General features: G+C 61.0%; 2 protein-coding genes across 13 annotated transcripts in view; one reads left to right on the plus strand and one right to left on the minus strand.

The window, feature by feature from the left end:
- The window catches only part of DENND1A (DENN domain containing 1A), a 513,319-nt gene extending 510,116 nt beyond the window's left edge, over positions 1 to 3,203 (plus strand). For all 12 annotated transcript variants that reach the window (XM_047829482.1, XM_047829479.1, XM_047829488.1 and 9 more), the window contains one exon: positions 120 to 3,203. In XM_047829482.1, the coding sequence (XP_047685438.1) occupies positions 120 to 1,313 (1,194 nt within the window). In that variant the 3' untranslated portion in view covers positions 1,314 to 3,203. The remainder of the gene's footprint in view (positions 1 to 119) is intronic.
- Positions 3,204 to 3,660: 457 nt separating this feature from the next.
- CRB2 (crumbs cell polarity complex component 2) lies at positions 3,661 to 26,557 on the minus strand. The gene is made up of 13 exons (XM_047828908.1): positions 26,461 to 26,557; positions 18,855 to 19,178; positions 16,757 to 16,952; positions 16,500 to 16,639; positions 15,887 to 16,072; positions 15,577 to 15,690; positions 12,000 to 12,875; positions 11,402 to 11,910; positions 10,698 to 10,863; positions 9,058 to 9,841; positions 8,118 to 8,234; positions 7,444 to 7,561; positions 3,661 to 5,751 (listed from the first exon to the last, which is right to left on the minus strand). Exons 1-13 carry the CDS (start codon positions 26,555 to 26,557, stop codon positions 5,527 to 5,529), a joined length of 3,852 nt encoding a protein of 1,283 aa, XP_047684864.1. The 3' UTR covers positions 3,661 to 5,526.
- Between the last annotated feature and the right edge of the window lie 268 nt (positions 26,558 to 26,825).

Raw genomic sequence — 26,825 nt, forward strand, 5'->3', positions numbered from 1 at the left:
TGGGATCCCAGTCTCAGCGCCCACCCGGCACACGGGAGGGGCACGGGGATGGATATGTGCTGCCTTCCAGTCTGTCCAGGTCAGTCTCTGGTCACTGCCTCCCTCTTTCTCTCCAACAGAGGCTGGACCTGAGCAGGAGCGACAGGAGCCGCGGGATGCCAGTGGCCTTGAAGCTCACCCACCCGTACAACAAGCTCTGGAGCCTCGGCCAGGACGACATGGCCATCCCCAGCAAGCTCCCGGCCAGCTCCCCTGAGAAGCCCTCGTCCCTGCTTGGGAGCTCCCTGGCTCTGCCCCGCAGGCCACCGGCCCAGGACAGCATCCTGAACCCCAGTGACAAGGAGGAGGCGCCCACCCCCACTCCGGGCAGCATTACCATCCCCCGGCCTCAGGGCAGGAAGACCCCGGAGTTGGGCATCGTGCCTCCGCCCCCCACTGCCCGCCCGGCCAAACTTCAGGCGGCCAGCGCCGCCCTCGGGGACTTCTCAGAGCGGCCGCAGGCTGAGTGGGAAAGGCGAGCCCCCCTGAGTCCAGCCCCGTTCCCCGGGCTCCTCCCCAGCGCCGCCCGCCAAGGACCCACCGAACCACTGCAGCCGCTCAGCCTGGCCCCAGGGGCTGCAGGCACAAGTGGTGACGCCCTGCTGGCCCTCCTGGACCCACTTAACACAGCCTGGCCAGGCAGTACCCTTCCACCAGGACCTTCGGCCCCAAATGTAGCCACCTCATTCACACCCCAGTTCAGCTTCCCCCCAACGGGGACCCCCACCCCATTTCCACAGCCATCGCTCAATCCCTTTGTGCCAACCGTGCCAGCGGCTCTGCCCGCCATGCCCCTGGTCTCCACACCAGCCGGGCCTTTTGGGGCCCCTCCTGCTCCCCTGGGGCCAGCTTTTGCCCCCAGCCTCCTGCTGTCCAGTTCTGGCTTCTGTGTCCCACATAGATCTCAGCCCAACCTGTCTGCCCTCTCCATGCCTAACCTCTTCGGCCAGATGCCCATGGGTGCCCACACCAGTCCCCTGCAGCCCCTGGGCCCCCCAGTGGTCGCCCCTTCGAGGATCCGAACATTGCCCCTGGCCCGCTCAAGTGCCAGGGCCGCTGAGGCCAAGCAGGGGCTGGCCCTGAGGCCCGGAGAGGCCCCCCTCCTTCCTCCCAGACCCCCGCAGGGCCTGGAGCCAGCACTGCAGCCCTCTGCTCCTCAAGAGGCCAGAGACCCCTTTGAGGATTTGTTACGGAAAACCAAGCAAGATGTGAGCCCGGCCCCGGCCCCAGGCTCAGTAGAGCAGCTCAGGAAGCAGTGGGAGACCTTCGAGTGAGCCAGGCACCGAGAGCGAGGGCAAGCCGGGCCACGCGCTGTGCCGCCCGCCGCTGTGCTCCGAGGCTGGCCGGCCCTGCTTCCCCTGCTGTTCTGTTTCCGCCCAGGTTCTGCCGGTGGGAAGGGATGGGTCACCTCTCTGCCGCCCCTCTTTCCCCTCCACGCCACCCATCTCTGAGGTCTGGCCGCTAGCAGATGGTGCCAGTTCTGGCCTGGGAATGGACCCAGCTCCTGGGCGCCCACCCCAGTAGCCCTGCCATCACCCCTCCCCTGCACCCTTGATTAGGTTTTGCACTAAAGAGGTCAGCTGGGCGAATGACTGCCCCAGACCAAGTCCTACCCACCGTCCCCCTGGAAACCTCCCGCCGGGAGCCCCAGGGCTCCACAAGGCCTCCCCTCCCCAGCTCTGTTCTCTTGCCCCAGCCGCAGCCCGGCCCTGCACACCCCCGCAGGAACCAGCACAGGCATCGGTGGTGGCCTCGGTGTGAGCTCGTCTATACCAGACACGTGGTCTGGAGTTTGGAGTAAGGAGCCCCCCTCCCGGGCTGGAGAGCCTGCCTACCTGGAAGGGCATTTACAACCCTCTCTAGCAATACCCTCACTCGTTCTTTCTTTCTTGAGTCTTCACCCAACCCCAACCTTCAGTTGTTTCTGGCTTGGGAGGGATTTGGGGCTGAGGGATCCTTGGGAACCCTCTGACAGCCAGACACAGTCGCAGCCAGCCCTGCGTGGGGGCTGGGAGCACCAGCAACTCTTGATTCATAGAAGAGAAAATAGCAACAGGTAAACTGAGTGCATCCGGAGGAGTGGGGTTGCCGTCCTGTGCTCTGCCTCTAGTATGTACTGAAATGGGGCCCAGCTTCTTGTCGCGTGGGACCTCGGGGGAAGAGCTGAGAAGCAGGCACCCAGATCCCAACTGGGAAGCCAAGCTGAATGCCACAGACTGATGCAAGAGTCCCAGCTGCTGTTCAGGAATGGGCAGGGGCTCTGAGCCCTTCTTCAGGCCCTGGGGGAGTGCATGAACTTGGCTTCTTGCAGCCTGGAGGCCGGAGAAGGGCCAGGAGCCACCCCCCTCCCCCGCCCACATAGCGTAGAAATTCCTGAGGCCAACGTCACCAAAGCTAAATTGAAATGTTTTGTTATTGTTTCTTTTATCTATCTTTTCCTTTCTACTTTATTGATTTGACGATTCTTAAAATTGACTAGTTTCAATAAACCGAGTTAAAATACGGCCCAACCATTTAAGAAAACAACCATCTGAGACATGCAGGAAATTGTGAGCATTTTGACCTGATTTCTCATTTCCTATTTGTGAATGGTCAGACACACAGTCTCAGAGGTGTCTGACAGGGCCAGGGGGCTCCTGGAGGCCCCCGGAACCCCAAGGAGCCTTGTCATCGTCTGAGGGACCCTGTGTGGGTCCGTGAGGCCGGGAGGGCTGGCCCGGAGTTTCTCGGACACCAGGTGCGAGGAGCTGCTGGCGCACAGCCCCTTCCGGAGCCGGTCACGGCCCCTTGGGCAAGCCCTCTCTCTCTCTCAATCTCTGCGTGTTCTCGGCCCGCTGAGGTGGCGAGGGAGCCACGTGGTGTCTGGGCACATGGGCACCTCCAGGATTCTCAGGTGTTTCCGCACCAGTTCCAGATCCGCCCACCCACCCCGGGCGGCCCCCCAAGCCCCGTCGGAGACAAAGTGTGAGATGAGGGATGCTGTGGGGCCCCAGGGAAGCAGAGCCCACCCCGTGGTCGGTCCCCCCAGCTGTGCTGGGGGCTGGTGGCGAGCACTCCGTGTTCTCGAGAGCATTGTTGTCTCTTCACTGGCTGGATTGAATTTGCACCCAAGGGTGAATGTTGTGTGTGCGTTCAATAAAATCTTCTTGGGGAGACGGTTGGTATCCCTGTGTCCTGAGGAAGCTCTGGGGGAAAGGGAGGGCTCAGAGCAGTCAGGGAAGAACTTGACCCCTGGCCCACTCCCCAGCCTCTGTTCCATTTGAGCCTCTGAGACCAGGTCCTTCTCCCTCTGGAGTAGGGCATGGGCGGGGGGTAGTCACAGGCATGCCCAGGCCTGGCCAGTCCTTGGAGCAGGGCTGCAGGTCACCGGTGGTGTTGAAAGTGCCCACGCTCCAGGAAACAAGTTCAAGGGAACAGCAGGAAATTCAGCCCCATAGATAGGTCATTAGCAAGGGCAGAGCCTTAAAAACCAACACCTCTGTTGTGTTGGGGGAGATTGGGACCAAGCACCCAGAGTAGGTATTAAACACACCCAGTCACCCTTCATGTGCCCATCATCCGGTCGTGTCCCCATCCCTGGGCTGTCCTTGAAAAGGACAAGAGAGGAGGACAACATAGGGCTCCCCAAAAAGTGGCACTTTTATTTATTGGGGTTCCGTGTGTCTTAGGAGTCTACAAGGACACAGGTTTGTCAAATCCCTGATTTAATAAAGTAAATAACCAAAGCACCAGCTGTGGCTAAGGTGCTGGTACCAGATGTTTCCTCCCCCACCTTCCCAGGAGTCCTAGTGGAGAAGGTTGGGGGAAAGGTCCCACCTCCTACAGGATAAGGACTCATCAAGCCCCTTACCCTAGCGTTCAGGGCCCTTCCTGTCCCAGCCTCAGCTGAACCCCTCAGTCTGAGCCGCCCACATGCTCCCTTACCCCTCATCACCACGTGGTTCTCCCACAGATTTGATCCTGTGCCTCTGGAAGCTGCCTGAGACCCCGAGGGGAGCCGGGGAAAGTCAACCGCCAATCTAAAACTGGGAAGGGGTCCCCTGGCCGTGGCACAGGAGGTGCTGGCCAAGGAAACAGGAGGGACAGAAGGGCATGTCTCCAGGTCAGGGACAAAGGGACTCCGTGGGGCTGGGAGGAGGCCCGGCACCGGGTGCCGGGAGGGCGGGTGCTCCTCTGGGATCAGTGTGATGGCATTACCAGGGAAGGGACCGACTGGAAGGAAAGCAGCACATTCTTCCTCTGTGTCTGTGTCTGTGTCTGCAGGACCAGCCCCGACACAAAGAGGCCATGCCAACATTTGCTGAGTTCAGCAAACAACTCGGAGGACTTCCTGTGAGTCCTGAATCCACCTCCCCCCTGCCCCCCAGCCATTTAGAGAGATGACTGGTCTGTAGGTGAAGGAGTGGCCTCGCCAGGCAGCTGTGACTGGGGAGTGCTGGCCCTGGAGAACCAGAGGTGGTCAGGCGGGACGTGGTGGGGGAGGGGGGTGCGGGGGGGAGGCAGAAGTTTTGCTCCTTTATCCTCTGGCCCGCTTGCAGGCCCCCGGGAAAGCCTACCCCCAACTTTCTTTCGGCTCCAGCCAGAGGGACAACCCTTCCTGAAAGCTAAAAGGGTGATCCAGACAACCCAGTAGTGCACACCATCCCAGGCTCTTTCCCCGCTGTCATCCACTGATCCTCACCACAGCGCCGTGAGGTAGGCGGAGGCCGCAAGGTGGGACAGCTGGGGGCAGCCCATCCTCTGCTCCCGCAGATCCGCCCTGGCTGTGGTCCGACTCTGCCACACAACTGCCGAAAGGAGCATTTGTCCTGGGAGCCAGGGGCCGCTGGCTGATGACCACCCTCCTTCCGGTTTCCCAGTTGCCTCCAGGTTGGGGACAGCCTCAGACATGGGAGAAGACGCCAGAGCTGGGGGGCTCTCGGTCCCTGGGCAAGCCTTGGCCTGGCCTCCCGGAGAACACGTACTGCCCCTGCCCCAGGGCTGCGAAGGGTATCCCCGCTGCCCAGCCGCACCTCTGTGGGGCCTGCATCCACTACACGGTCCTGCACGCCCACAGCAAAGGCACGGACAGGCCCACGAGCCCCATCCAGAACACTCTCACTGGCATCTGCAGATCAGCAGTCCCCAGGTACGTGCCCACACGCACTTCTGAACGCACCGTGTGCACCTGCGTGTGCCCCTCCCGGCACAGCAGTCCGCCTGCCAGGGCAAGAGCTGGCAGGTCCGATGGAGACGTCCACGGCCTTACCAGGCCCCGGTCTGCATCCCTGAGTGCTTCCCGCGGTGCTCCCCTCTCCCGTCCACAAATGGGGCGCAGGCAGGGGCTGCCGGCAAAGGTGACACTTGCCCAGCAGGTCTCCCAGGCTCTCCGGCAGCTCCCCAAGGCTGGTAAGAGGCCAGCCACTTCCCCGCAGGCTCCTGAAAGCGGCTTCCTTGGGTCCTCAGTAGACGCACCTCGCAGGTGCCAGAGCCCGCAGCCAGGCAGGCCTAGATGAGTCTCTCCTCGGGCGGCACCTTGAGGACACTGTCCATCTCCAGCCGGGCCCCAGCCACCTCCTGCTGGCTCGGGCTGTAGGTGCCCTCTGACTGGCGGCGCTTCCTGGCTGCCAGGATCCCTGAGAGGAGGCCCAGGAGGAGGAGGAGGAGGCAGGCGCAGGCCGCGGGCACCGCCACCTCCAGCAGCGGGAACGGCAGTGGCAGCGGCAGGCTCTTCTGCAAGAGACCAAGTCACCAGGCCTGAGACCGGGGAGAAGGAGGGTGCGAGCCTGTGCGTGGGGTTTTACGTGACACTTACAGCGGTCTAACGAAGGGGGAGTGAGGACACTCCCTCGTGTCCCTAAGGACAGGAATCTTTGCTTTATTTTGTTCACCAGTAAATTCCAAGTGCCCAGAGCAAGGCCTGCGTGGTAGCTCTTGGTAAGTACTGAAGGAGAAAACAGGGGCTTTTCCCAGATTCCCCCACATGACTAGCAAGCCAGGACGGCAGTCTCCTCCGTCTGCCCCCAGTGCCCATGCCGTGGCCACACCACCGTCCTTCAGTCTTGAATTCCAGCTGCAGGCCCTTCCTTTAGTGGCCAGAGATGGCCCCTGCCACCCAGCCTCCCAACTCGGCCTCCCCCGCCCTGCAGTAAACTCTTCCAATCTGAGGCCACGGGGACTTGATCCCTCTCCATCCCAAAGGGTGGTCTGGTTTTTTAGTGTCTGTGGAGACCATGCTTAACTCTAAAGTGGGAGGCCTCTCGGGAAGCAGTAAGAGAGGCTCCCCGGCCAGGTGGCCTGTGCAGGGCAGGAAGGAGGGGGCAGGCCGACCTAGCTGATGGGGAGCTCAGAATCCACCAGGGTCTGCCCAGCTAGGGAGACTGAGACCAAGCTTTAGGGAGCCCAGAAGACCTCTCCATCTCCAGTCACAGACTGCCAGGATGCCACCAGCGAAGATTCTACGGGCCTGGAATTGTTAAGCCCCGCCCCCCCCCCCCCCCCCCCACCTCCCACTAAATCACCAAATTCCTGGATTCTGGAGCCTAAGAGTCTCACACTCCCCGGCCCTCCCTCTGTCCCGTGAAGCCTCTCAGCCCATTGTGACCTGCATCCCAAGTCCCAGTACCCAGCCCTGAATGAGAAAAGGCATCCAAGGCTGTAGAGAAAAATTCATAGCAGCCCCGAGTGGGCCCTCACCAGCCTCCACCCCTGGGCACTTCTTGGGGAGCTGTAAAGCCATCTCCTCCCTTGGCCCTGGGAGGAGGGTAGGTGGAGGAGACAGAGGCCGTAAAGCTCAACTTGAAAGGAAACATTCCCCAGAAGCAGAGGGGATTTGCGGGTTTATGACCCGGGCTGCCAGAAGCCTGTGGAGATCAAGGCTCCTCCCCAGGCCTCCCGGCCTACGTCTCTCCCATTAGCACCCACTGTGGGCTCACTGCCCACTGGGCCTGTGGCACCTGTTCCACCCCTCGGTGGGGAGGAGGTTTAAGCTCAAGCGGCCTGCTGGGCCCCATCTATTGGGCCCCTCCTCAGCTGAGCCTCCCTGCGGTCACGGGCTGCCTTGGGCGCAGAGCCTGCTCTGGCTCAGAATCCTGGGCTCTCCAAATCGTCCTGCTCTAGAATTCTGGCACACAAACGACTGGAGATTACAGGCTCGTGTATCGGCCAACTGAAATCCCAGAATTCCAAGATCCTGTGGGTCCCGAATCCTGATCCCCAATAGGACTTGGCCGTGCCCAGCCGTTTCCCTGCCAGTCCCCAGAGGGAGGGCGGGCCCCCCAAGCTCTCCCCACTAGTCCGTACCCCAGGACAGGGTTGGTCCAGGAACAGTGGGCCGTACATGCTCTCCGCACCACCCCCCATCCCCCAATCATCTCGCTAACGTCCAAGACAGGACACCCCCCAAGCCCCTGTAGCATCACTCACCACCACTTCACAGAACTGGCCTGAGAACCTCGCACTGCAGATACATTCATACACCCCACCGGCTGCCCGGCAGGTGCCCCCGTTCAAGCAGGGGTTGGCTTCACAGGGGATCTGACATCTGGGAAGCAGAGAAGGTAAAGGCTGAGGAAGCTGCCTTCTTCCCCCATCTGCTTTAGCTTCTCAACACTCCCCCCACCCTCAACCAATACACAGGTGTCCATCCGCTGTCCCCATGGGCTGTCCCCGGCAGGTGACTGAAGCATACTGGGACGTCCACCACCACCCCCCTCTGCCCCAGCTCATGGCTGAGGATGACTGGCTCCATCGGAAGCACAGGGCGGCTGCCCAGGTGTGCTGATGCCCTCTCTGCGGAGTGGGCCCAGAACTTGCACCTGTCCAGTCTCCCTGGGCGACCCGAGGCAGGCGGGCTGAGGACGAGGCTCTAAGAAACACCACCAGGCAACTACTTCCCCAGGTGACAGCATAACAGAGGACGGCCTTGGAAAGCCCAGGAGAAAAGCACTCGAGTGGCAGAGGTAGGCTGTCTGGCACTGTGATCACAGTGAGGGGTGGGATGGTGAGCAAGGATCCACACCCCACTTTGCCTGCCCTGGTTGGAGGGCATCCAGGGGCCCACCGTGCCCAGCTCCCAGGCCCCCGGCCCCCAGACCCACCTCTGGCCAGAAAAGCCCTCCTGGCAGCTGCAGTTGGCAGCCCGGGGCCCACCCTCACAGGGGCCACCATTGAGGCAGGTGAAGTTCAAGCTGCACGCCTCTGGCAGGACAGGCAGTCTGGGGAGAAAACACAATGTCTACGCTGGGGGCGGCATCCGGGGGACCTGGCCCCAGCCCCTGAGGCTACAACAGGCCACTGGAGCCTCTGTGTTCTGAGCTGTGGAATTTGGGGCCCCCCTGCCACAGACTTAGTGGTGTCTGAGGTGGAAGGGATGGGGCATAGGGTGGTCCCCACCCCCAACATAGTGCACAACCTTCAGACCCTGGATGGGAACCTCTCCCCACAGAGAGAGTCCTTTGAGAAGCTGATGAAATGTCAGGACTCTCCTTGGAACAAAAACCATGTTCCTAAACGTAAAATTTGAGCCTGGGGAAGGGGGAAGTCAGGCCAGACAACCCTCCCTAAGCTTGCTTCCGAACGGAGTAGGGAGTCGAAACCAGACTGACAGGGGGAAGTGTCAAAACTTCCAACCATCTCCTTCTGCCCTTGTCATCATCCTCAGGGGACTAATGGGCATGAACGTGAATGGTGGGCGGCTAGGCAGGAAAGCCTCCAGGTGTTCTTCCAAACCTAGCCCTGTGTTCCCCCTGCACCCCCAGATGAGAGCGTTATTTATCTCAAATTCAAACTGTTCTGGGTCTTAGCTGGCAACCCTAGGGGCCTGCTGTTCCCATTTCACAGATGAGGGCACGGAGGCTCCGAGAAGGGAAGTGACTGGCCCACGGAACCAGAGCATCGGCTGCGGGGGGGGGGGGGGGGGGGGGGGGGGGGGGGGGGCTTCGGCGCCCCCACCCCACCCCTGAGGGCCGCACCCCCACCCCCACCCGCCCGGACAACCCACAGGGCCCCTTGAGCCCAGGCCGCGCCGGCCCTCCGCACCTGCAGCGCGGGCCCACGAAGCCAGGCGGGCAGCGGCACTCGAAACTGCCGTCGGGGCGCGAGTGGCAGCGGCCTCGAGCACAGGGCGCCGAGCGACACGGGTCGGCGCGGGCCTCGCAGCGCGGGCCCTCCCAGCCCGGGCCGCAGGCGCAGGCGAAGGAGTCGAAGAGGTCTCGGCAGCCGCCGCCGTGCAGGCAGGGCGAGGGGACACACACGCGCGCGCCGTGGCAGCCGAGGCGCGGGGCCGGCGCCCCGGGCCAGGCCGAGAAGTGCTCCCGCGAGCCGGGGGCCGCGCCGGGCCGCGGGGACGCCAGGGGCAGCGGGAGGCCGCCCACGGCCACGCGACCCAGGCAGCCGGTGAAGTTCTCGGCCAGCTGGACGAGCGCGGCGCCCGGACCGCGCAGGAAGCCCAGGTCGCCGGCCAGGCCGCGCAGCGCCACGGGCGTCGCCGCACCGTCCAGCCACAGCAGCCAGCGCGACGCGGCGGCCTCCGGGCGCTCCATGGCCAGGCGCACGCGGTGCCAGGCGCCGTCGGCCACGCGCGGCCCCGATGCCGGCAGCACCGCCCCGGGCTGGCCGCGGCCGCTGCGCACGCCCGCCGCCAGTGAGCCGTTGCGCACGGCCAGCCAGACGGTGTGGGCGCCCGCGGCGGCGCGCAGCAGAGCGGCCTCGGAGTCACGCGTGCGGAAGGCCAGCGAGAGGCCGCTGAGCGAGCGTCCCGACGACGCGTTGTGCCCGCTGAAAGCGACGGCGGGGCCCTCGCGGAACGTGGCTTCGGCCACACCTGCGGGGAGAGGGAGCGTCAGGGAATGGCCCAGCGGCCTCCACCCGGGCCCAAGCACCCGGGTGAGACACCTGCCGTCCCCACTGCCCCTGCCCATCTCGAGGGGTCACACACACCGGCCTGTCATCTAATCCCAGGAACTACTCCCCTCCTCCTCCCCCCTCCCCCCCCCCCCCCCCCCCCGGCTGTGGCTTCCACTCACTCATAATTCTGTACCTCGGAGAACCAACTTCCGGCCGTGCTGGGGACACCTGCCCCTACCCTACCATGGCCCACCCTACCCTCCAGGTCACAGACCAGGCAATAGTTACGCCTCAAAAAATCTGCCCCCTTCCCTCCTCAGTGTACTGGCTCTGTCTCATCACTGAGGCTATTCACTGCAGCATCTTTTTTAAACGCAGATTTTTAAATGCTGATCATGCATTTTAATAAAATGCAGTCATCTCTTTAAAATGCTGATCATGTCCTTCTCCTGCTTAAAACGGCCCCATGGCTCCCCACGACCCTTGGGAACAAGTCCTGAGCTGCCTGGCCTAGTTTTCAAGGCCCCTCCTGGCAATAGCTCCACTCTAACACCTGTAACTATGTTTCACTTGTTCTTATAAACCCCAGGGCCTTTGCGGGTGCTATTGTTCTTCCCTAAAATGTCCTCCCCTATGCCCAGTCTTGCCCTTGGAAACCTGGTCAATGCTGTCTTCCTCCAGAAAACCTGTCCCTCTGCATGCAGCGGCCTAACCATGCTGGGCTGGGGGTGTTGGCATCCTGGTCCACTATGTGCCCTCAGGGTAAGAGCGGGCTCTAACTCAGCTTGGGTGTCCAGGATCCAGCATGTGGGCTGCCCACGGTACACACTCACAGACAAAGCCATCGGGGACTTCCTCACAGGTGGCAGGCGGGAGGCAGGGCTGGCCAGGACACCACAGCCGCTGGGAACATGTTGGCCCCGTGAAGTTGACAGGGCAGGTGCAGTGGAAGTCATTCCAGGTGACGAGACACATTCCACCATTGAGACAGGGGTCAGGCTGCAGAAGAATCAGGGCAGGGATTGGCTCAGGCCTGGGGGCTATCACCACCCCTCCATAACCACTACAGACACATTAACTCCTCACAGACAATTAGAGAGGATGTCACCATTGTCCCTATTTTACAGATCAAGAAACTGAGGCTCAGAGAGGAGAAGCCACTTGCCTGACTCACCCAGCCAGTAAATAGAGGAGCCAGAGTTCAAACTCCCGTCTATTCCAAGGCTGGTGCTTTGTTCATGGACCCAGGGATGTCCCTGTCCCCCAGGTAGCTCCTACAGAAAGGCTCAGCCAGCCCTCTGCCTGGGCCCGGGTGTCTGTCTCAGACCAAGACTGGGGAGGGAGGTATGGGGACCACCAGAGGGCAAGAGCAGCTGGGCCAGAGAGAATAATGTGAATCCAGTCTCTAGCAGCGGTGACCTGGACACAGTGCTTCACCTCCTGCCATTTTCCTCACCAGTAGAAGGGGATGCTAACCCCCCGTGATGCACGACAGACCCTGGAGAAAGGGACCCACCCCTTTCCCCAGGGAACTCACACTGCATGTGTCCTCGGAGACGCAGCCCATGGTGAGGTTCCAGGACTGCCTGCTGCCCAGCTCGCCGGGCTGGCTTGAGTTCCCCGGCAGCGGCGGAAAGAATGGGAGGTGGAGGTCATTGAGTCGCAGGTCCTGGAGGCAGCCTCGGAAGGGCCCACCCCAGGGCTGGGCGTCCGCAGGGAGGAGCCTCCCACCCACGTGCACCTCCTGCCCCAAGCCCTGCAGCTGGTCAGGCCCGAAGCTGAGCGTCACCAGGTGGCGGAGCCCATCATCCCAGCGCCCAGGGAGCACCAGAGCGGGCCCGCCCAGCACCTCAGCCTGGATCTGGCCCTTGCTCAGGAATACTGTTAGCCCAGCTACTGAGTCATTAGCAAGTTGGAGCAGCAGGCCAGCAGGTTCCCGAGTACGGAGGAGGAAGGACACGGTGAGGTTGGGGCCTGGCAGCTGGTGGAGCAAGAAGGAGGCAGAGCTCAGGGTGCCCCCCAAGCCAAAGGTGGCAGCAGGAACCTCTGCGGGGAGAGAGGGTATCAGGTGAGAGGCCTGTGAGCGAGGGGAAGGCATACTCTCTGCCCCAGGGTCCCCCGGGCTTATTCCTCACCATCAGCACATGTAGGACCACTGTAGGGCCGGGGGCATTTGCAGTGGAAGTGAGTCCACAGGTCCACACAGGCCCCTCCATGGGCACAAGGCGGAGGCTGACACTGTTCACGGCGCTCGCAGCCCAGGAGGACATTCTTGCCGAGATCCTCAGGCAGCAGGAGGTGACCGTCCACACGCACGTCCTGGAGGCAGCCTTCGAAGGCTGCGCCACCCAGCTGGGCGGAGCAGAACCTGGCAGGCGTCGGGGCCGCAGAAGCCACGGGAGCTGGGGCCACAGGACTGGAAGCCACACACAGCCGGGCAGGGCAGTCCTCATGCCAGAGCCGCAGCTCCAGGACCCCCGGGCGGAGCGAAATCTCGGCTTGGTGCCAGTGGCCATCATTTAGGGCCAGGTCCAGCGGCCCCAGGGGAAGCACGGTGGCATTGCCATGGCTCCAGAGTGTGGCCTGAAGCGTGCCCCCCGCCAGTGCCAGCTCCAAGCTGTCCTGAGTGTCAGTGCGAGTGGCCAAGGCACCGGCAGGTAGTGTGGTGCGAAACCTCAGTGCCAGACCCGGGGGACCTCCAGCTGGCACCGAGGCCCGCACAGGGCTCCCCGCCACCACAGAGAAGGTGGTGTTCTGGCCACAAAAAGGTCCGTGGGTACCAGGTGGGCAGCGGCAGGCATAGCTATGGAGCCCAGACTTGAAGATGGGGATGCAGGTGGCAGCGGGTGGGCAAGTGTGGCCCTGGCAGCCGGTGAGCCGCACAGAGCAGTCGTGCCCGCCCCAGGTCTCCGGGCACCAGCAGGTATAGCCTGCCACGGTGTTATCACAGGTCCCGCCATGGAGGCAGGGCTCCGACAGGCATTCGTCCACATCTTCCTGACACGTCAGGCCTTCAGGAGAGACCAGGCCAAGGTTCAGCACTCAAGGCAAGAACCACAATCTTGATGCAGAACTTACACACCTTTTGGGACAGGGATCTCAGCACCTGTCAACCAAACCAATTCCTAATTCCCAAAAGATTTCTCATGGTCTCCTGAAGTCCCTGGAGGCTGGTATCTAAGATGCCCCTTCCCTTACCATGTCTGGTGGGCCTCCATGCCCCGTGGATTCAATCCCCTAAGCACTCTCTGTCCCCCCTCCCCCCGCCTTTCCCCTACTCCACCCGTCTGCCTCATCGGCTCTGAGGGCCACAGTCTAGTGTCCTCTACTTTGCCTGCCTTCAACCACCCCTACCATCCATCTCCTGGCCCGGCCAGATTCCCCTGCTGCTTAAGGTTCACTCACTCACCTTCGCATTCCACATCCCTTGGGGGCTGGGCCCTCCCAGGCCCTCAAGTCTCAACCCTGCTCCCCACACACCTCCAATTGCCTGTTCCTCCAGCCATTTCCTGGACAGCATTTCTCTGGGGGCTTTGCTCATACTGTTCCCTGGAATGCCTCTGCCTCCTCCTCACTGACCCTGCCTTCAAACTCCTATTCACCCTGCAAAGCCCAAATTCAAAGGGTCAGTCCCCTAAGGGGCTTTTTCTCTGATTCCCAAGCTATCGTGTCACTCCCGACTCCTTGCCCATCCCCAGACACAGCTCCCCAGAACCCTGTACTGAAAGTATCTGTTTACTCAGCTGGGATCTCCTCCAGGGACCTGAATACGTCCTTGGTGCCCAGCAAGGGGTCTGGCACAGCTTTTGTGGACAGAGTGGCAGATGGAGGAGGGAGCGGGGGTGGGCATATGCATCCAGTCTTCATCCCCCAGTCCCTCTGCCCCCAGGGCCCCATGCTGAAGGGGCCACATCACCCTCCCCTCCAAGAGCTCCCACACGAGGTGCTCTGGTCCCAGTTTGGGTCAAGAGACCACAGCCCAACCCCAACTCAGTCAGAGCCTCCGTAAAACAACCAAGGCTGGCCCTTGACCCGACCCATATCCCAGCTGGAGGGGCCCAGGCCCAGAAAAGCCACCAGGATTTGAATCCTGGTCCCAGTCAGCCCACAGACACCACGGCCTCCTGGGGACAGCCGGCCACACCTCACCCTGTCCAAGGCCCTGCATACCTGCCAGGAGCCACAGGCCCCCCAGGAAGGTCCACAGAGCCCGCGGCCCCATTGCATTTTCCCATGGATGGCCGAGACTGGTGGGTGGGTACTGAGCCCAGGGAGCAGAGCTCCCCGCCTGGCCAGCCGCCTCCTTCAGAACTGCCTCAGGAATGCCAGGCACTGGCCTCCCCCAGGCCAGCACGACCCAAAGGGAGGATGGGGGTGGACAGTGGCAAGCAGCACAGCCCTACAGCGGGGTTCCCCCGCCCCGTCCCTGACCTCAGACCTGACCTCCCTGTCACCCATCCGCTGAGCTCAGCTTGGGGAGGAGCTGGGCTTTGGCTGACGCTGGTGAACCTCGGGAAATGACACCCCTCTCTCAAGCATCCATTGCTTCATGTGTAAGAACCCTACCTCACGGGGGTGGGGTGACAAGGAGGGAACGAAATGCACAGAAACGCTGTTCAGAGGCAGCATGTGCTGTGTGTGTGTGGGGGGGGGGGCAGTGTGTGCCAGGGGCCTGCAAGGCCACTGCTCCCGGGCAGGACTTGGGAATCTTGGCCCGCGGGGCACAGAAGACGGGCTTTCAGGGCACCCGGGGGTGGTGGCCACCCCGGGGGTAGGGGACACCGAGCCCAGCATCTCTGGGCAGCTGAGGTGGGAGGGACGGTAATCACCACCTCGTTCCCCTGGGCAGGGGAGCCAGTGCCCAGGAAACCTGCCAGGGAGAGGAGGCAGTGTGCCCAGGCAGGAATGTGGGCCGGTGTGGGGGAAGTGTCACAGGCATTCCAGAGGGGGCAGGGACACTCGGAGAGCGTGTGAATTCTTCGGGTTCACCAGTATCTGCGCAAGAGTAACTGTGTGTCTACGCATCTGCGGTACCCAAGGCAGGGAGAGGCTTTCTGCAGCCCAACTCCTGCCCCATAGGCAGCAGCTCCCCAGAGGTCAAGTGGTGATGCCCCCCTTCACCTCTTCTGTCCTGGCCAAACTGCCGTCCTCTCCCTGCAGGCCCGTCGGCTTCTGCCCAGCCCTTGGATGCCAGGTGCCTAGAGTTCTCTCTGCGCATGACTGCACACATTCTCCCGGACTGCCTTGGCCACCCGTGGCCCCAGCTGCCACAATTGTACTCCTGACCCTCAGTCTCTGGCTTTTCCCGGGCCCCAGTCCCAGGACTGCCAACCCCCACCCAGGCTCCTCCCTATGGGTGCTCCACAGACACCCGGACTCAGAACGGACAAGGCTCACCCAACATCACCCAGGGCAGAAGCAGCCAGCATTCCTGACATCTCCCACTCACACCTGGACTAACCCCTAGGGCCGGCAGACTGTCCCTCCTAAGGGTTCTCAGTCCAATTAGTTTCCTCTGCTTTCACCTCCAAAGCCCGGTCAGTCCCCACTCAGCCCCTCTTAGCTGTCACCTGGACCCCCACACCCGCCTCCTTCCTGATCTCCTCATCCCCATCATTCCAGCCTCCACATATCAGCCAGAGGAACCTTCTCACCCCAGGCCCACCAACTCTGCCCTGGCTCTGCCCCGGAGCCCAGCCCACCCCCAGGCACCTGTGTAGCCATCCGGACAGTGGCACTGGAAGCCATTGGGCAGGTCCTGGCAGCGGCCTCCACTGAGGCATGGCCGTGAGGCACACTCGTCCACATCCACGTCACATTCGTCCCCTGCAAGAGGGCCAGCCGTGGTTCCCACCTGTGCCCTCAGAACCAGACTAGAGTTGGAAGGGCCCATTTTAGAGCTATGGAGACTGAGACCCGGCAAGAAGTGCCACTCAGGCAGGTGGCATCCTGTGTGGCAGGGCCAGGCCTGCATCCGGACACCGAGGGACCTGCTTCCCTGGAAGGGTGTAGGGGGACTCACCCTCAAAGCCCGGAGGGCAGCGGCATAGGAAACCCTCAGCGTGACGGAAGCTGAAGGTGCCGGGGAAGGCAGCCTGGACGCCTCCGTAGAGGGCTGGGTCTGAGCGCTGCAGGCACTGTCCCCCATGCTGGCAGGGGCCCGACGCACACTCGTCCTCGTCCACCTCGCACCGCTGGCCACTGTAGCCTGGAGGCACACGTGCGCGGGCAGCCCGTCACACGGTGTCACCGGGCCGCACCCCACCACTGGTGCCAGGCCAACCCAGGGCCAGGCTGGGACGACAACTCAGAATAGGGGCACCAACGGTGAGGGAGGGATGCAATGAGGAGGGTAGGCACGACCGTGGCAGCCCTCAACAGGGTCCTGTTACCATTATTAGCAGCACTAGGAAGCACTTTGCACCTGTCGAGGCTCCACGGGCATTACACCTTTCCCTTCCTCGCAACAACGCTAGGAGCAGGTGCTGTGATGAGCCCTATTTGGCAGATTACTGCAAACCTTGAGTTCTGAGAAGCTGCAGTCACCCGCACACCCTCGGAGGGCAGGCGAGCGCAGGCGCACACCGGCCCCACGGCCCGGGGCCGCGCCCGTGCGCCCCAGCACGCGCACGCACCTGGCCAGCAGAGGCAGCGGAAGGTCCCGAGGCCCTCGAGGCAGGACGCGTTGTTCGCGCAGGGAGCCGACGCGCACTCCAGCACCTCCTGCTCGCAGCGCGCGCCCTCGTAGCCCGTGTCCGCGCAGTCGCACCGGAACCTGGAGCGGGGAGCGAGGCCCGGCCGGCCCGGACTGAGCACTACGACACCTGGGGCCCACCTGCCTCCACCGCCTTCCCGCCCCGCGCAGCCCCCTCCCACGCCTCCGTCCGCTCACCCGTTGACCAGGTCGTGGCACCGGCCCCCGTGCGCGCACGGCTGGCTCTGGCACTCGTCCAGGTCCAGCTGGCAGCTCGCGCCCCCGTAGCCCGGCGCGCACACGCAGCGGTAGGAGCCCACGCCGTCCAGGCACGAGCCCCCGTGCAGGCAGGGCCCCGAGGCACACTCGTCCACCTCCGTCTCGCAGGTCACCCCTGGACAGGGCCGAAGACACAGACAGACGGATGGACTCCCAGAGGGAGGTCGAAAGAGGCCCAGGCAGGCCGCGCTGAAACCAGCTCCAGACAGTTCCAAGGAGCGGAAACTTGAGGCTCCGGAGAGAAGCCGTTGGTCCGTTCATCTAGAGCAGGTATTTCTTGAGCCAGCAGTGGCAATGGGGTAGAAACCAGACACACGTCCCTGTCTCCTGAGCCCACAGCGGTCTAGCCGGGGAGACGGTGATTGGGCCAGTATTACATAGATGAGGACTTTTAATTGTGATAAACTCGGCAATGGGAGCATGCTGGATCCCAAAAAAGCAAGAGCCAGGGTTTTGGCCTTGGGTATTGGGAGTCAGGGAAGGCTTCTTGGAAGAAGAGCCTTTTGAAAGATGAGTGGCACGCACTACATTGGGATGGGGCTGTGATGGCAGCTGGATTCCAGGGTGGGGAACTGGTCAGGAGTAGCTAAGGGCTGGGGCATGATGCCCTCAGGAAGGGGAGGATGGAGGGGCAGGAGCAAAGGAGAGAGGGGAGGAGGCGAGGCAGGGGTGGAGGTATTGGGGCATTGGGGGCCCCAATCTGGGCTTATCCTAAAAGTTGGAAGCAGCTGAATCACCCGGTGCTGTGGACACTGCAGAAGGCTCACTCTGCTGGCTTTGAAGAGCGTGTAGGGAGGGCCTCCATGGTGGAGGGACGTGCCCCTGCGAGAAATGCTGGAGTGACCAGCCTCTCCTGGCTCCCCCTGTACCGTCTTGCTTCGAAAACTGCAAGTCCTGGGTCCTGGGAACCCCCTCAGTCCGAGCCAAAACTGAGACAGTTGGCCAGGGACTGGGGATGTGTGGAGATAGAGGGAGATGGAGAATTTCAGGGTCTGGGGATGTGCCGCCTGAGTTCATCCGGGAGCCCACATGTCATGGTAGACTCCGGAGGCCCTGCCCCCTGCCCCCTGCCCCCTAAACGGGGTTGGTTCTGGGGGGCCAGGAGCCGAGCTGGTTCCAGCTGGAAACGTCCCCCCTTCCCAGCTCAGTGAGCACAAAGCATGGCCCCTCCTTCCCGTGACCCCCTCACTCCTCCCACCCCAGTCCTACTCCCACCCTCCCTGTGCCAGGGGGAGCCAGGCCCTGGCCGCCTGGAATCCCAGCCTCCCCCGCCTGGCTTGGAACGGAAGGAGGAGGAGAGAAATGAGTCATGGCAGACTCTGCCCCCACTCACATCCACAACTCAGCCAGAAAGTGTTCCCGCAAAGCGCCCAAGCACCGCACATCTGGCACACGCACACCTGCTAACACACCTACGTTTCCCACAAATACTTTCAGGGAGCCCAGACACCCCGCAGGTGCTGGCAGACACACAGGCCCTTGGCGTGACCTCCCTCCCACACACACAACTGATACTCCAGACACCGAGACTCTCGAGTGGTGAGAAAGACACATGGGACCCGTTTCCAAAGTGCCGAGATCCATCTCCCCTGGAACCCAGTCCCTCTGGCCTGTACCCCTTGCTCCGGGGTGACCTGAAACTGCCTTCTGCCCTCAGAGCACAGTTGTCTGAATTCAGGGATGACATAGAACCAGCAGTGTCTATACTGCAGGCTCCCCACTGCGGTATAGACTGCAGCACCAAACTGCAGTCTATACCAAACTGAACTCTAGAAGGGACTGAAATAACATTTGTGCAGTGTCTGTTAAATGTCAGGCACCATGCGCACTCACACGTTCGTACTCTCATCCCGAGCTGCCAGGTCAGCCCGAGAAGCATCAGTTCTGTAGCAAGACCCAGAGTGGATGTCTCTACACTAAAGTCGGAGCTGAATTCATGATTTGACACCCTGAGCCGCTGACGGGATGGACAGGATGGACATTACAGACCTCCTCCCAGGGCGGCTGAGGCTGTTACCTGCATAGCCAAGGGGGCAGTGGCATTCATAGCGATCAGCCAGGTTGCGACAGGTGGCCCCGTGGTGGCAGGGCCGGGATGCACACTCATCAATGTCCAGCTCACAGCGTGGGCCCTGGAATCCGGGCACGCAGTAACAGCGGAAGCCATCGGGATCTGGGCCCTGGGGCACACATAGAGCGCCATGGTGGCATGGCTGGCTGGCACAGCCCCGGGGCTCCGTGGGCCCACAGGTGTAGCCACCATTCTCCATAGCCTGGCACTCGGCCCCTGGAGCGCACGGGTCTGAGGCACAGACACTTGGGGTCTCCGATGGCACCGTTCCTGCAAAGAGAGAAAGTTGGCTGGGTGGGGGGAGCCAGGGCGTTCCCCTCCCCACAACTCAGGCGCACCCCAGAGCCGGAAAGCAGCATGGCTCTGTCTGTTTTCAGGAGGATAGAGGCAGGGCCAGGGACTCTACAGGCCACGCGCATCAGGAGGGTCTCCGTAGCAGAGAAATGGGACCCGGATGCCTGGCTACCCACCCCCACCCGGGCAGGATTAGAGGGCAGACACCCTCTGACTCTGGGAGCTTTGCGCTCCACTGTCTGACCCCCTCCCTGCAGGGGCCCTTTGGGGCAGGCTCTGTCATACCCATTTTACTAAAGAGCAAATTGAGGCTCAAGAGAAAGCAAAGACTCTTGCCTGAGGTCTCACGGCAAGTTAGCACTGGGAGGACCTTCAAGCCTGTCACATGTTTCAGCCCCCTGGGGGGAGGGGAGTCTGCTCTGGGTCTCCCTTCTGTGGCTCCTCCGTTTCCTGGGCGGGGGGGGGGGGGGTGTCCTCCCACTGTCCCCTCCACCTCTCTTGCTAGGGGTCTGGCAGCTCCATCCCCGTGTGAAACCGGAGATGAAGGACTTCAAAGGCAGGGACTGTGAGCTGGGCCCCCTCCCTGTCCCTCCTTCCCACCCCCTTCTTTCCCCTCGGGCCTAGAAACCTCTCAGGGGATCCCTGGCCCTCACTGTATCTCCCCTCAGCAACTGCCTGACCGCTGGCATGGCCAAGGTCACAGGGTACAGGACAGGTATTGAGACCTGCTGACAGACACCTGGCTCAGGCCACTGTGCTGCCTCCACCGTGTTAGAGGGTCACCGGCTGATCTAGAAGCCAAGTTACTGAGAAAGCCAGCTCCCCGCCCCCTGCCCCACCTGCCTGAGAGCCTGTAGTGCTGGATTAAGAGTTTAGTCTTTGACATGATTTCACTCATATGAGGAATTTAAGAAAAAAACAGATGAACATTTGGAAAAGGGGGGGGTGGGGGGAGAGGGAAATAAACCATAAGAGACTCTTAATGATAGAGAACAAACTGAGGGGTGGTGGAGGGAGGTGGGTGGGGGAGGAGCTAGTTTGGGGATGGGTATTGAGGGTACTTGTTGGGATGAGCACTGGGTGTTGTATGTAATTGACAAATCACTGAGTTCTATTCGTGAAACTGATATTGCACTGTAGAATTTACATAAAAATTTGGAAGAAAAAAAAAGAACTTAGGCTTTAAGTAAAACTGCCCTGGGTTCAGATCCCAGCTCAATTACTAGCTCTAAGACCTTGAGCAAGTCATTTCTCCTACTGAGCTTCTGTCTCCCATCAGAAAAGAGATGATAATAGGGCATGCCTCATAGAATGTGGGAGGATTCAAAGCCTCAGGTATGCAGTTGCCCGCTTGTGGGAACTCAGTAAGTGATGGGGGGAGAGGAACCACCCACGAGCAGGAGCCCCCCCCCCCCCAACCTGGGGCTCTGAGAGGTGCTCCTCCTCTGCCCAGGTTGTCATCCAGACACTAACCAGGCCTGGAACAGCTTCAGGCCCTGTGCCTCCCTTCCCCCACCTTGGTGAAGACCCCCCCCCCATCCCCCAGATAAGGCTCAACAGCCTCTCCAGAGCCATCCACATTCCACCAGGCAGGGCCGTCCACTGGCCGACCCCCACCCTTCCCAGCCAGGGCCCAGCAGGATGGGGGACAGGGATATGGAGATGTGGACCATGGCGCCAGGGAGAGAACCTGGCTGTCAGCCCCACCCCCGAGTGCCCAGAGCACCTGGTACAGCTCAACACGGGCTCCCTCACTCCCTGACCGGGGCTCTCGTGCCCACCCAGGGCTAAGCGAGTTGCAAGGGGCAGGCGGACATAACCCTGTAGGACTCCTGCATCCACAGGCCCCTCCCCAGCTCAAGGCATCAGTCCCCAGCCCCCCTCCCAAGCCAGGTCACGTAGGTGAGGGCAGCGTGTCTGTGTCTCTCTGAGGGGCTTCTGGGAAGCTCATCCTTCTTTTTCCCACCCCAGCCACTGTGGCTGATCAGTTTAGAGCCATGTCCTTTAGGGCTAGATTGTCTGATGGGGGTGGGAAGATGGTCTGATGGGGGTGGAAAGATGGTCTGAGGGAGGTAGAAAGATGGTCTGAGGGAGATGGGAAGATGCCCGGATGGGGGTGGGGGTGAATCAAGCTCCTTGAGGAAAGGACACAAGTTTGGGCATCAGACAGGCCTGGCTTATGGGGTTCTAACAGTGCCACCTCATGGGGTGTTGTGAGGAGCCACTGAGGTGACCTGTCTGAAGCCTGGTGCCTGGTGAGGGCTGTGGCCATTCTGATCAGGGTCCGTCAACCCAGCACAGCCCAGGACTGGGAGACAGTAACCATAGCGCCCACTCTGAGGAGCCCTAGCTTCCGGGTCCTGCACCAGCAGGCCCTTCATTTAATGCCAACAAGGCGCTGCTCCTTACCGTGTGGCCTAAGGGACCCCCACCCAGATCTGGGGCTTTGCCCCCAGTGCAGAGCCTTCCATTTCAGAGCAGATGGGACCAGGATGGGGAGACAGTGTGTGAGGGAAATGGGGCGGGTGATGCATCACCGTGGGGCAGGTGGCCCATGACCCCAGGAGACACAGTCCAGCCACAGGGGAGGAAGGAGCTCCTCCAGTGAGAGCCAGGTGGAGAGGGAGGGAGCTGCCTGTCCCAAAAGGCATGCAGTAGCCCCGAAAGCCTGCCTGCGAGAGACAGCCGTCTTTCTTGTGCATTCGCATTAATCTTAATTAATGTTCACCTTAGGAGATAGACGGTGCTGTTATTCCTGTTCTACAGCTAAGGAAAGTGAGGCTTGAGATGAAGTGACTTCACCGTCCCACAGCCCATAAGAGGCTGGAATCCAAACTCAGGTCTTCACCCCAGGGGTTTCCAGACCCTCCAGCCTGTGTTAAGAATACAGATTTCTGACCCCTGCTCCAGACCTGGAGATTCAGAGCTCTGGGGCCTGGGGCCTGGGAATCTGCACTGCAGCATGCTTCCTGGGAATCCTCTGCACGTCGAGGCACGGAACCGCTGACCTTAGGTCCTCTGTGTTGCAGGAGTGAGACCATAAAGCCAGACTGGCCCTGGGCTGAGAGGCAGAGAGGTGAGGGCAGTGGGGCAAAGGGGGGCCGTCCCTGAGCCAGCCTGGGGGGGCGTGGCCTGTCGCCAGGGCAACGAGGGGCCTGTGCTTATCTTTACAAATCCTTCCTGACCTCTCAGGCTGCCTGGGACGACCTGGCAGGGGAGGGATTAACTGACACATGCCCCTCCCCTTTGACCCGCTGCCCTGTCCCCCGGAAGGCCCAGATCCCGACACCAGGAAGGGAATTCTCTCCCCAGAGAGAACGACCATAATAATATAACAGCAATCATTTACTGAGCTCGTACTATATGCTCCAGGCTGTGGTGCACGTGTTGCATCTATAATTACATTATTACATTTGATTCAAACCAGGAAAGGTGGGCCCGGGTGAGAAAACCGTCTTCCCACTCGGAGAGGTTATAAACTTGCCCCAAATTATCCCTCAAAAAACTAAGTAGATTGCCATCTCCAGACTTCTGAAAGGTCCACATCTCCCAAAGCCTGTGAAATTCCCACTTTGCAAATGCCAAATCACCAGCCATGTATTGTCATTTTAGTGCATTCCAGCCCAGCCTTCCCCAGGCACTGGAAAAAGTCTCTAAAGGCTGGAGCAGGCGCGGAGGTTCCAGGATCAGCCTGGGCAGAGCGAGCTGTCCTTGACTCAGTGCTTAGTAACTCCTACTTTACGTGCACTTATAACAGGCCTAGTGATCACTGCTGACAACTCATGGGAAGTGTTTACTCATGGGTGGATTTTGAGAAGCTTCTTGTCTTGACAAGGCAAGAAAGAGGAAATTTCTTTCTCTTCTATTTTCTTTTTTAAAATTTTAATGCTTAAAAAAAAATGTTTACTTTTGAGAGAGAGGGAGGGCACCGTCACGTTGGGGAGGGGCAGAGAGAGAGGGAGACAGAGGATACAGAGGATCTGAAGCGGGCTCCGTGCTGACGGCAGAGAGCCCGATGCGGGGCTTGAACTCACGAACTGTGGGATCATGCCCTTAAGCCGAAGTCAGACGCTTAACCAACTGAGCCATCCAGGCACTCCAAGAAAGAGGATATTTCTAAGAAGTGGCCCAAGATCTTGTAAGATGTGGGAGCTTCTGACACAGGGGCAAAAACTGTCCATCTAGTAATATCACTAGGCCGCGAGGATAGGACTGAATAACAGTACCATATGATACAAATACTGCCTCAGAGCCATCAGGAAAGGGCTAAGTTACTCTAACAAGACAGGAGAGTTTGGAGTACTCTTTTACAAAAAGGTTTACCCCCCAAGGCTAAAAGGGGGCAGGGGGTAAATATTTATAATTTTGGTAACAGTTATGGCAACAATGGCTGTCAGGACTCACTGCCTCCCCGCTGCCTGGCACTGGCTTTGGTCTCAGAGCCCTAGGGCCGTGGAGACACTGCCCCTGTGAGGGCCAGACGGACTTGGTGAGGTTCTGCCGCCCAAACAGGCCACTGTTAACTATTAGTGGTCTCCATCTAAAATGTGCTTAGTAACTGGGACTTCCACGCCAAACCTAAGTTGGGGAACCACTGTGTTTTCTCATCAAATTCTTGTGATGGCCCTCAGAGCTACATGGCTTGCCCTCTTTCAGCAGAAGCACGGAGAAGGGGCGTGACTTTGCACAGGCTAGCACTGAAGCCAGCTGTGAAATGCAGGCCCTGCCACACACTAGCTTTGTGACTCTGGGCAAGTTCCTGACCCTCTCTGGGCCTCATTTCCTCCTCTGTAAACTGGGGGGGTGAGAGCCGACCTCACAGGGCAATGGTGAGATTCAAAGTCCATCCTGTGGCGCACCTGGCTGGCTCCGTCGGTAGAGCATGCGACTCTTGATCTCAGGGTTGTGAGTTCGAGCCCCACGCTGGGTGTGGAGGTTACTTAAAAATAATAAGTAAGTAAATAAATAAATAAATAAATAAAATCTTTAACAAAAACAAAAACAACAAAGCCCATCTTGTTAGTTCATTAGCACAGCATCTTCCAGGTGGCGGTCAGTGGTAATATTTATTCGTTGACCAACGAACCTTTACCTGGAGCAGAGGGTGTCTATCCAGCCGGTCTTGAGGTTGGTTCACATGTGTGTGGCGCCCCGTTCCACCCCTGCCTCTGTCCCACAGTCTGCCCGCCGGCCCCCCCTGGTTGGAGGAGGGGCCAGACTTGGGGGACTGAACTGCTGTCCCTTTGTCAGCGGGCTCCCAGGGTGTGGGGAGGGATGTGAGAGCCCAGCACGCCCCATTGTACTCCAAGATGCTTGGCCCTCTCCACAGCAACCAGCCAGGCTTTTGTGGCAGCGTGGGCCCAGGGTGGAGGGGCTCGGCTCCGGGCCTGGCAAGCAAGAGCAGCGGAGCCAGGGGCCCAAGGGCTTCCAGAAACCCCCATCCCCTCTGGGATAGAAACTCCTTTTCAGGTGGCACAATCCCCAGCCCCTCTCCTGGCACTCAGGCCTCGGGTGCTGGTATCCAGAAACGCTCATGCCCACGGTGCCCTCACCCCAGCCTTTGGGGATCCCGGAGGAGGCCCCCCTCACAGCAATCACAATGGGAAAGGCCGCCCCTGGGCACCCCAGCAGGGTTGTGCGGAGGTGAGCACGTACATCAGTGTCCGTTTTTCCTGTAGCACCCATCTACTTTGTGTCGACTCTGTGTCGGGGTTCGCGTGAACGTACATTTCAGCATGAATGCACATGTCGACACACGCACACTGGTGTGTGCAGGCGTGTGCCTGTGGACACCTGTTCATGTGGTGCTGTGTGCCCTTGTGCATGCCACACCAGTGTGCAGGTGTGTGTGTGTGTGTGTGTGTGTGTGCATGCATGTGTGTGATTTGTGTGTTCACGTGTGCATGTGTTTGCAGGTAGCCTGTCATTTTTCTGTGTGCACATGCATATGCGAGTGCAGACATTGGAGGGCAGGGACGGATAGCAGATCCACAGACCAGGATTTCATGCCCCTCACGTGCAGAGAGCAGAGAGCAGACCCTCACCTCCTCTCATGAGCCCAGATTTGCCTCAGGGGCCCAGCTTGTAAGCCCCCATCCCTGCCAGAGCCTCAGTGCCCTCCACTACAAAATGGGGTCCTCGTCCTCCCCAAGGGCCCTGCAGAGAGGAGGAGATGAAGCCTTCGTGAGGCAGGCCCCGTGAATGGGGAGGAAGCCCCCAGGGGCCTGGGGAGGCTTGACCTCCCACCCTGAGAGTCCGAGGGGTGAGTCCCCTCACCGCCTCCCCTCCCACTGCAGTGAGGCCCAGGCCACCCGCCCAGGTTGGCTCCCCCTCCCTCCTCCAGCACTGGAGGCGGGGTCAGGGGACTTCCCAGGCCTGGCCCTGTAGCTATAGTGACCGGGACAAAGCGTCCCCCAGACCCCCCAGGAAGATGTCCAGGCGTGCACACGTGAATCCATGAATCTGCTCGGACAAAAGCAAAACCGTTTGGCGAATGGGGTCGGGCTTCAGGAAGCCCTTTCAGCTTGGCGTGGGAGTGCCAAAGAGGGGACAGCGGTGGGCACACATGCTCCTGAGTGCCTGGCCACCCCCAGGGGCCCCAGAGCACCCCTAGCCCCCCAGTGCAGGCAAGGCTAATACACAAATGGAGGGATGCAGGTAGCTGCCGGGTTTCCCTGATCTCCTCCTCCCCCTTCACTGCAATCCACTGGGCTGGGGTCTGCTGCCCCCACCCCACGTCCCCATGTCCCCATGTCCAGAGCTAAGACACAGTTCAACCCACTTGACAGCCTCTGTCCCACAAGTTGTGCTCGGACACAGCACACCTTACCCAGAAAGCCTCAGACAACGGCTCACCGCTCACCCGGGACAGCTCACAACTTTAACACACCCACGGCTCGCACCCCACAGCCCAGCGCACGCTCACAGCAGACCCTGGGGTGAGGCTCACACTACCTGCAACCCCCCACACTCACAGCCCAGGACTTCCCAGCCCCAGCACCCCTCCCAAGCCGCACAGCCCATCCCAGGATCCCTTCACAAAGCCCCCCCACCACCCCACACAGCAACAAAGTCCCAGGACGCACTCTCTTCCACACAAGTTCCGGCAGCAGCGCACCCCTCTGCACCCACATCTTGGCCTGCGCCCAGCCCTGCAGTCCATCCTGGCACCCACACAGAGAGCCCCGGGGCCTGGCGTGTCTGCTTTGGGAGACAGACCCCCAGCCCCCCACCCCCCAAGGCTTGTGCCCCAACTCACCACCCAGGAGGGCCAGGGCAGGACTCAAGAGCAGCAGCTGCAGCAGAAGAGGGGCCGGGGGCCTGGGGGCCAGGGTCCCCGGCCTGGCCAGCGCCATGGCAGCACGCTCAGCTCGCGGCTGTGGGAACAGGCGGCCTGGCTGGCTCCACACCCCCCTCTCCCTCCAACCAGCACTAATGCCGTGGACAGAGGCCCGGCCCCTCCCTCCCTCTCCTCCCGCCTCCTCCCCCACCCCAGGCCCTCCCAGGCTGCTCCACTGGGGACAGACTGGAGAGGAGGGGTCTGACCCACCCTGTCTCCCCAGGCCCCAGGGCTCCAGACAGTCCTTAGGGGCCCCTGCAGTCGGATCTGATCTCCGTGCCCCC

Source organism: Prionailurus viverrinus, chromosome D4 (genome assembly GCF_022837055.1).
Source record: "Prionailurus viverrinus isolate Anna chromosome D4, UM_Priviv_1.0, whole genome shotgun sequence".
Taxonomy (NCBI): domain Eukaryota; kingdom Metazoa; phylum Chordata; class Mammalia; order Carnivora; family Felidae; genus Prionailurus; species Prionailurus viverrinus.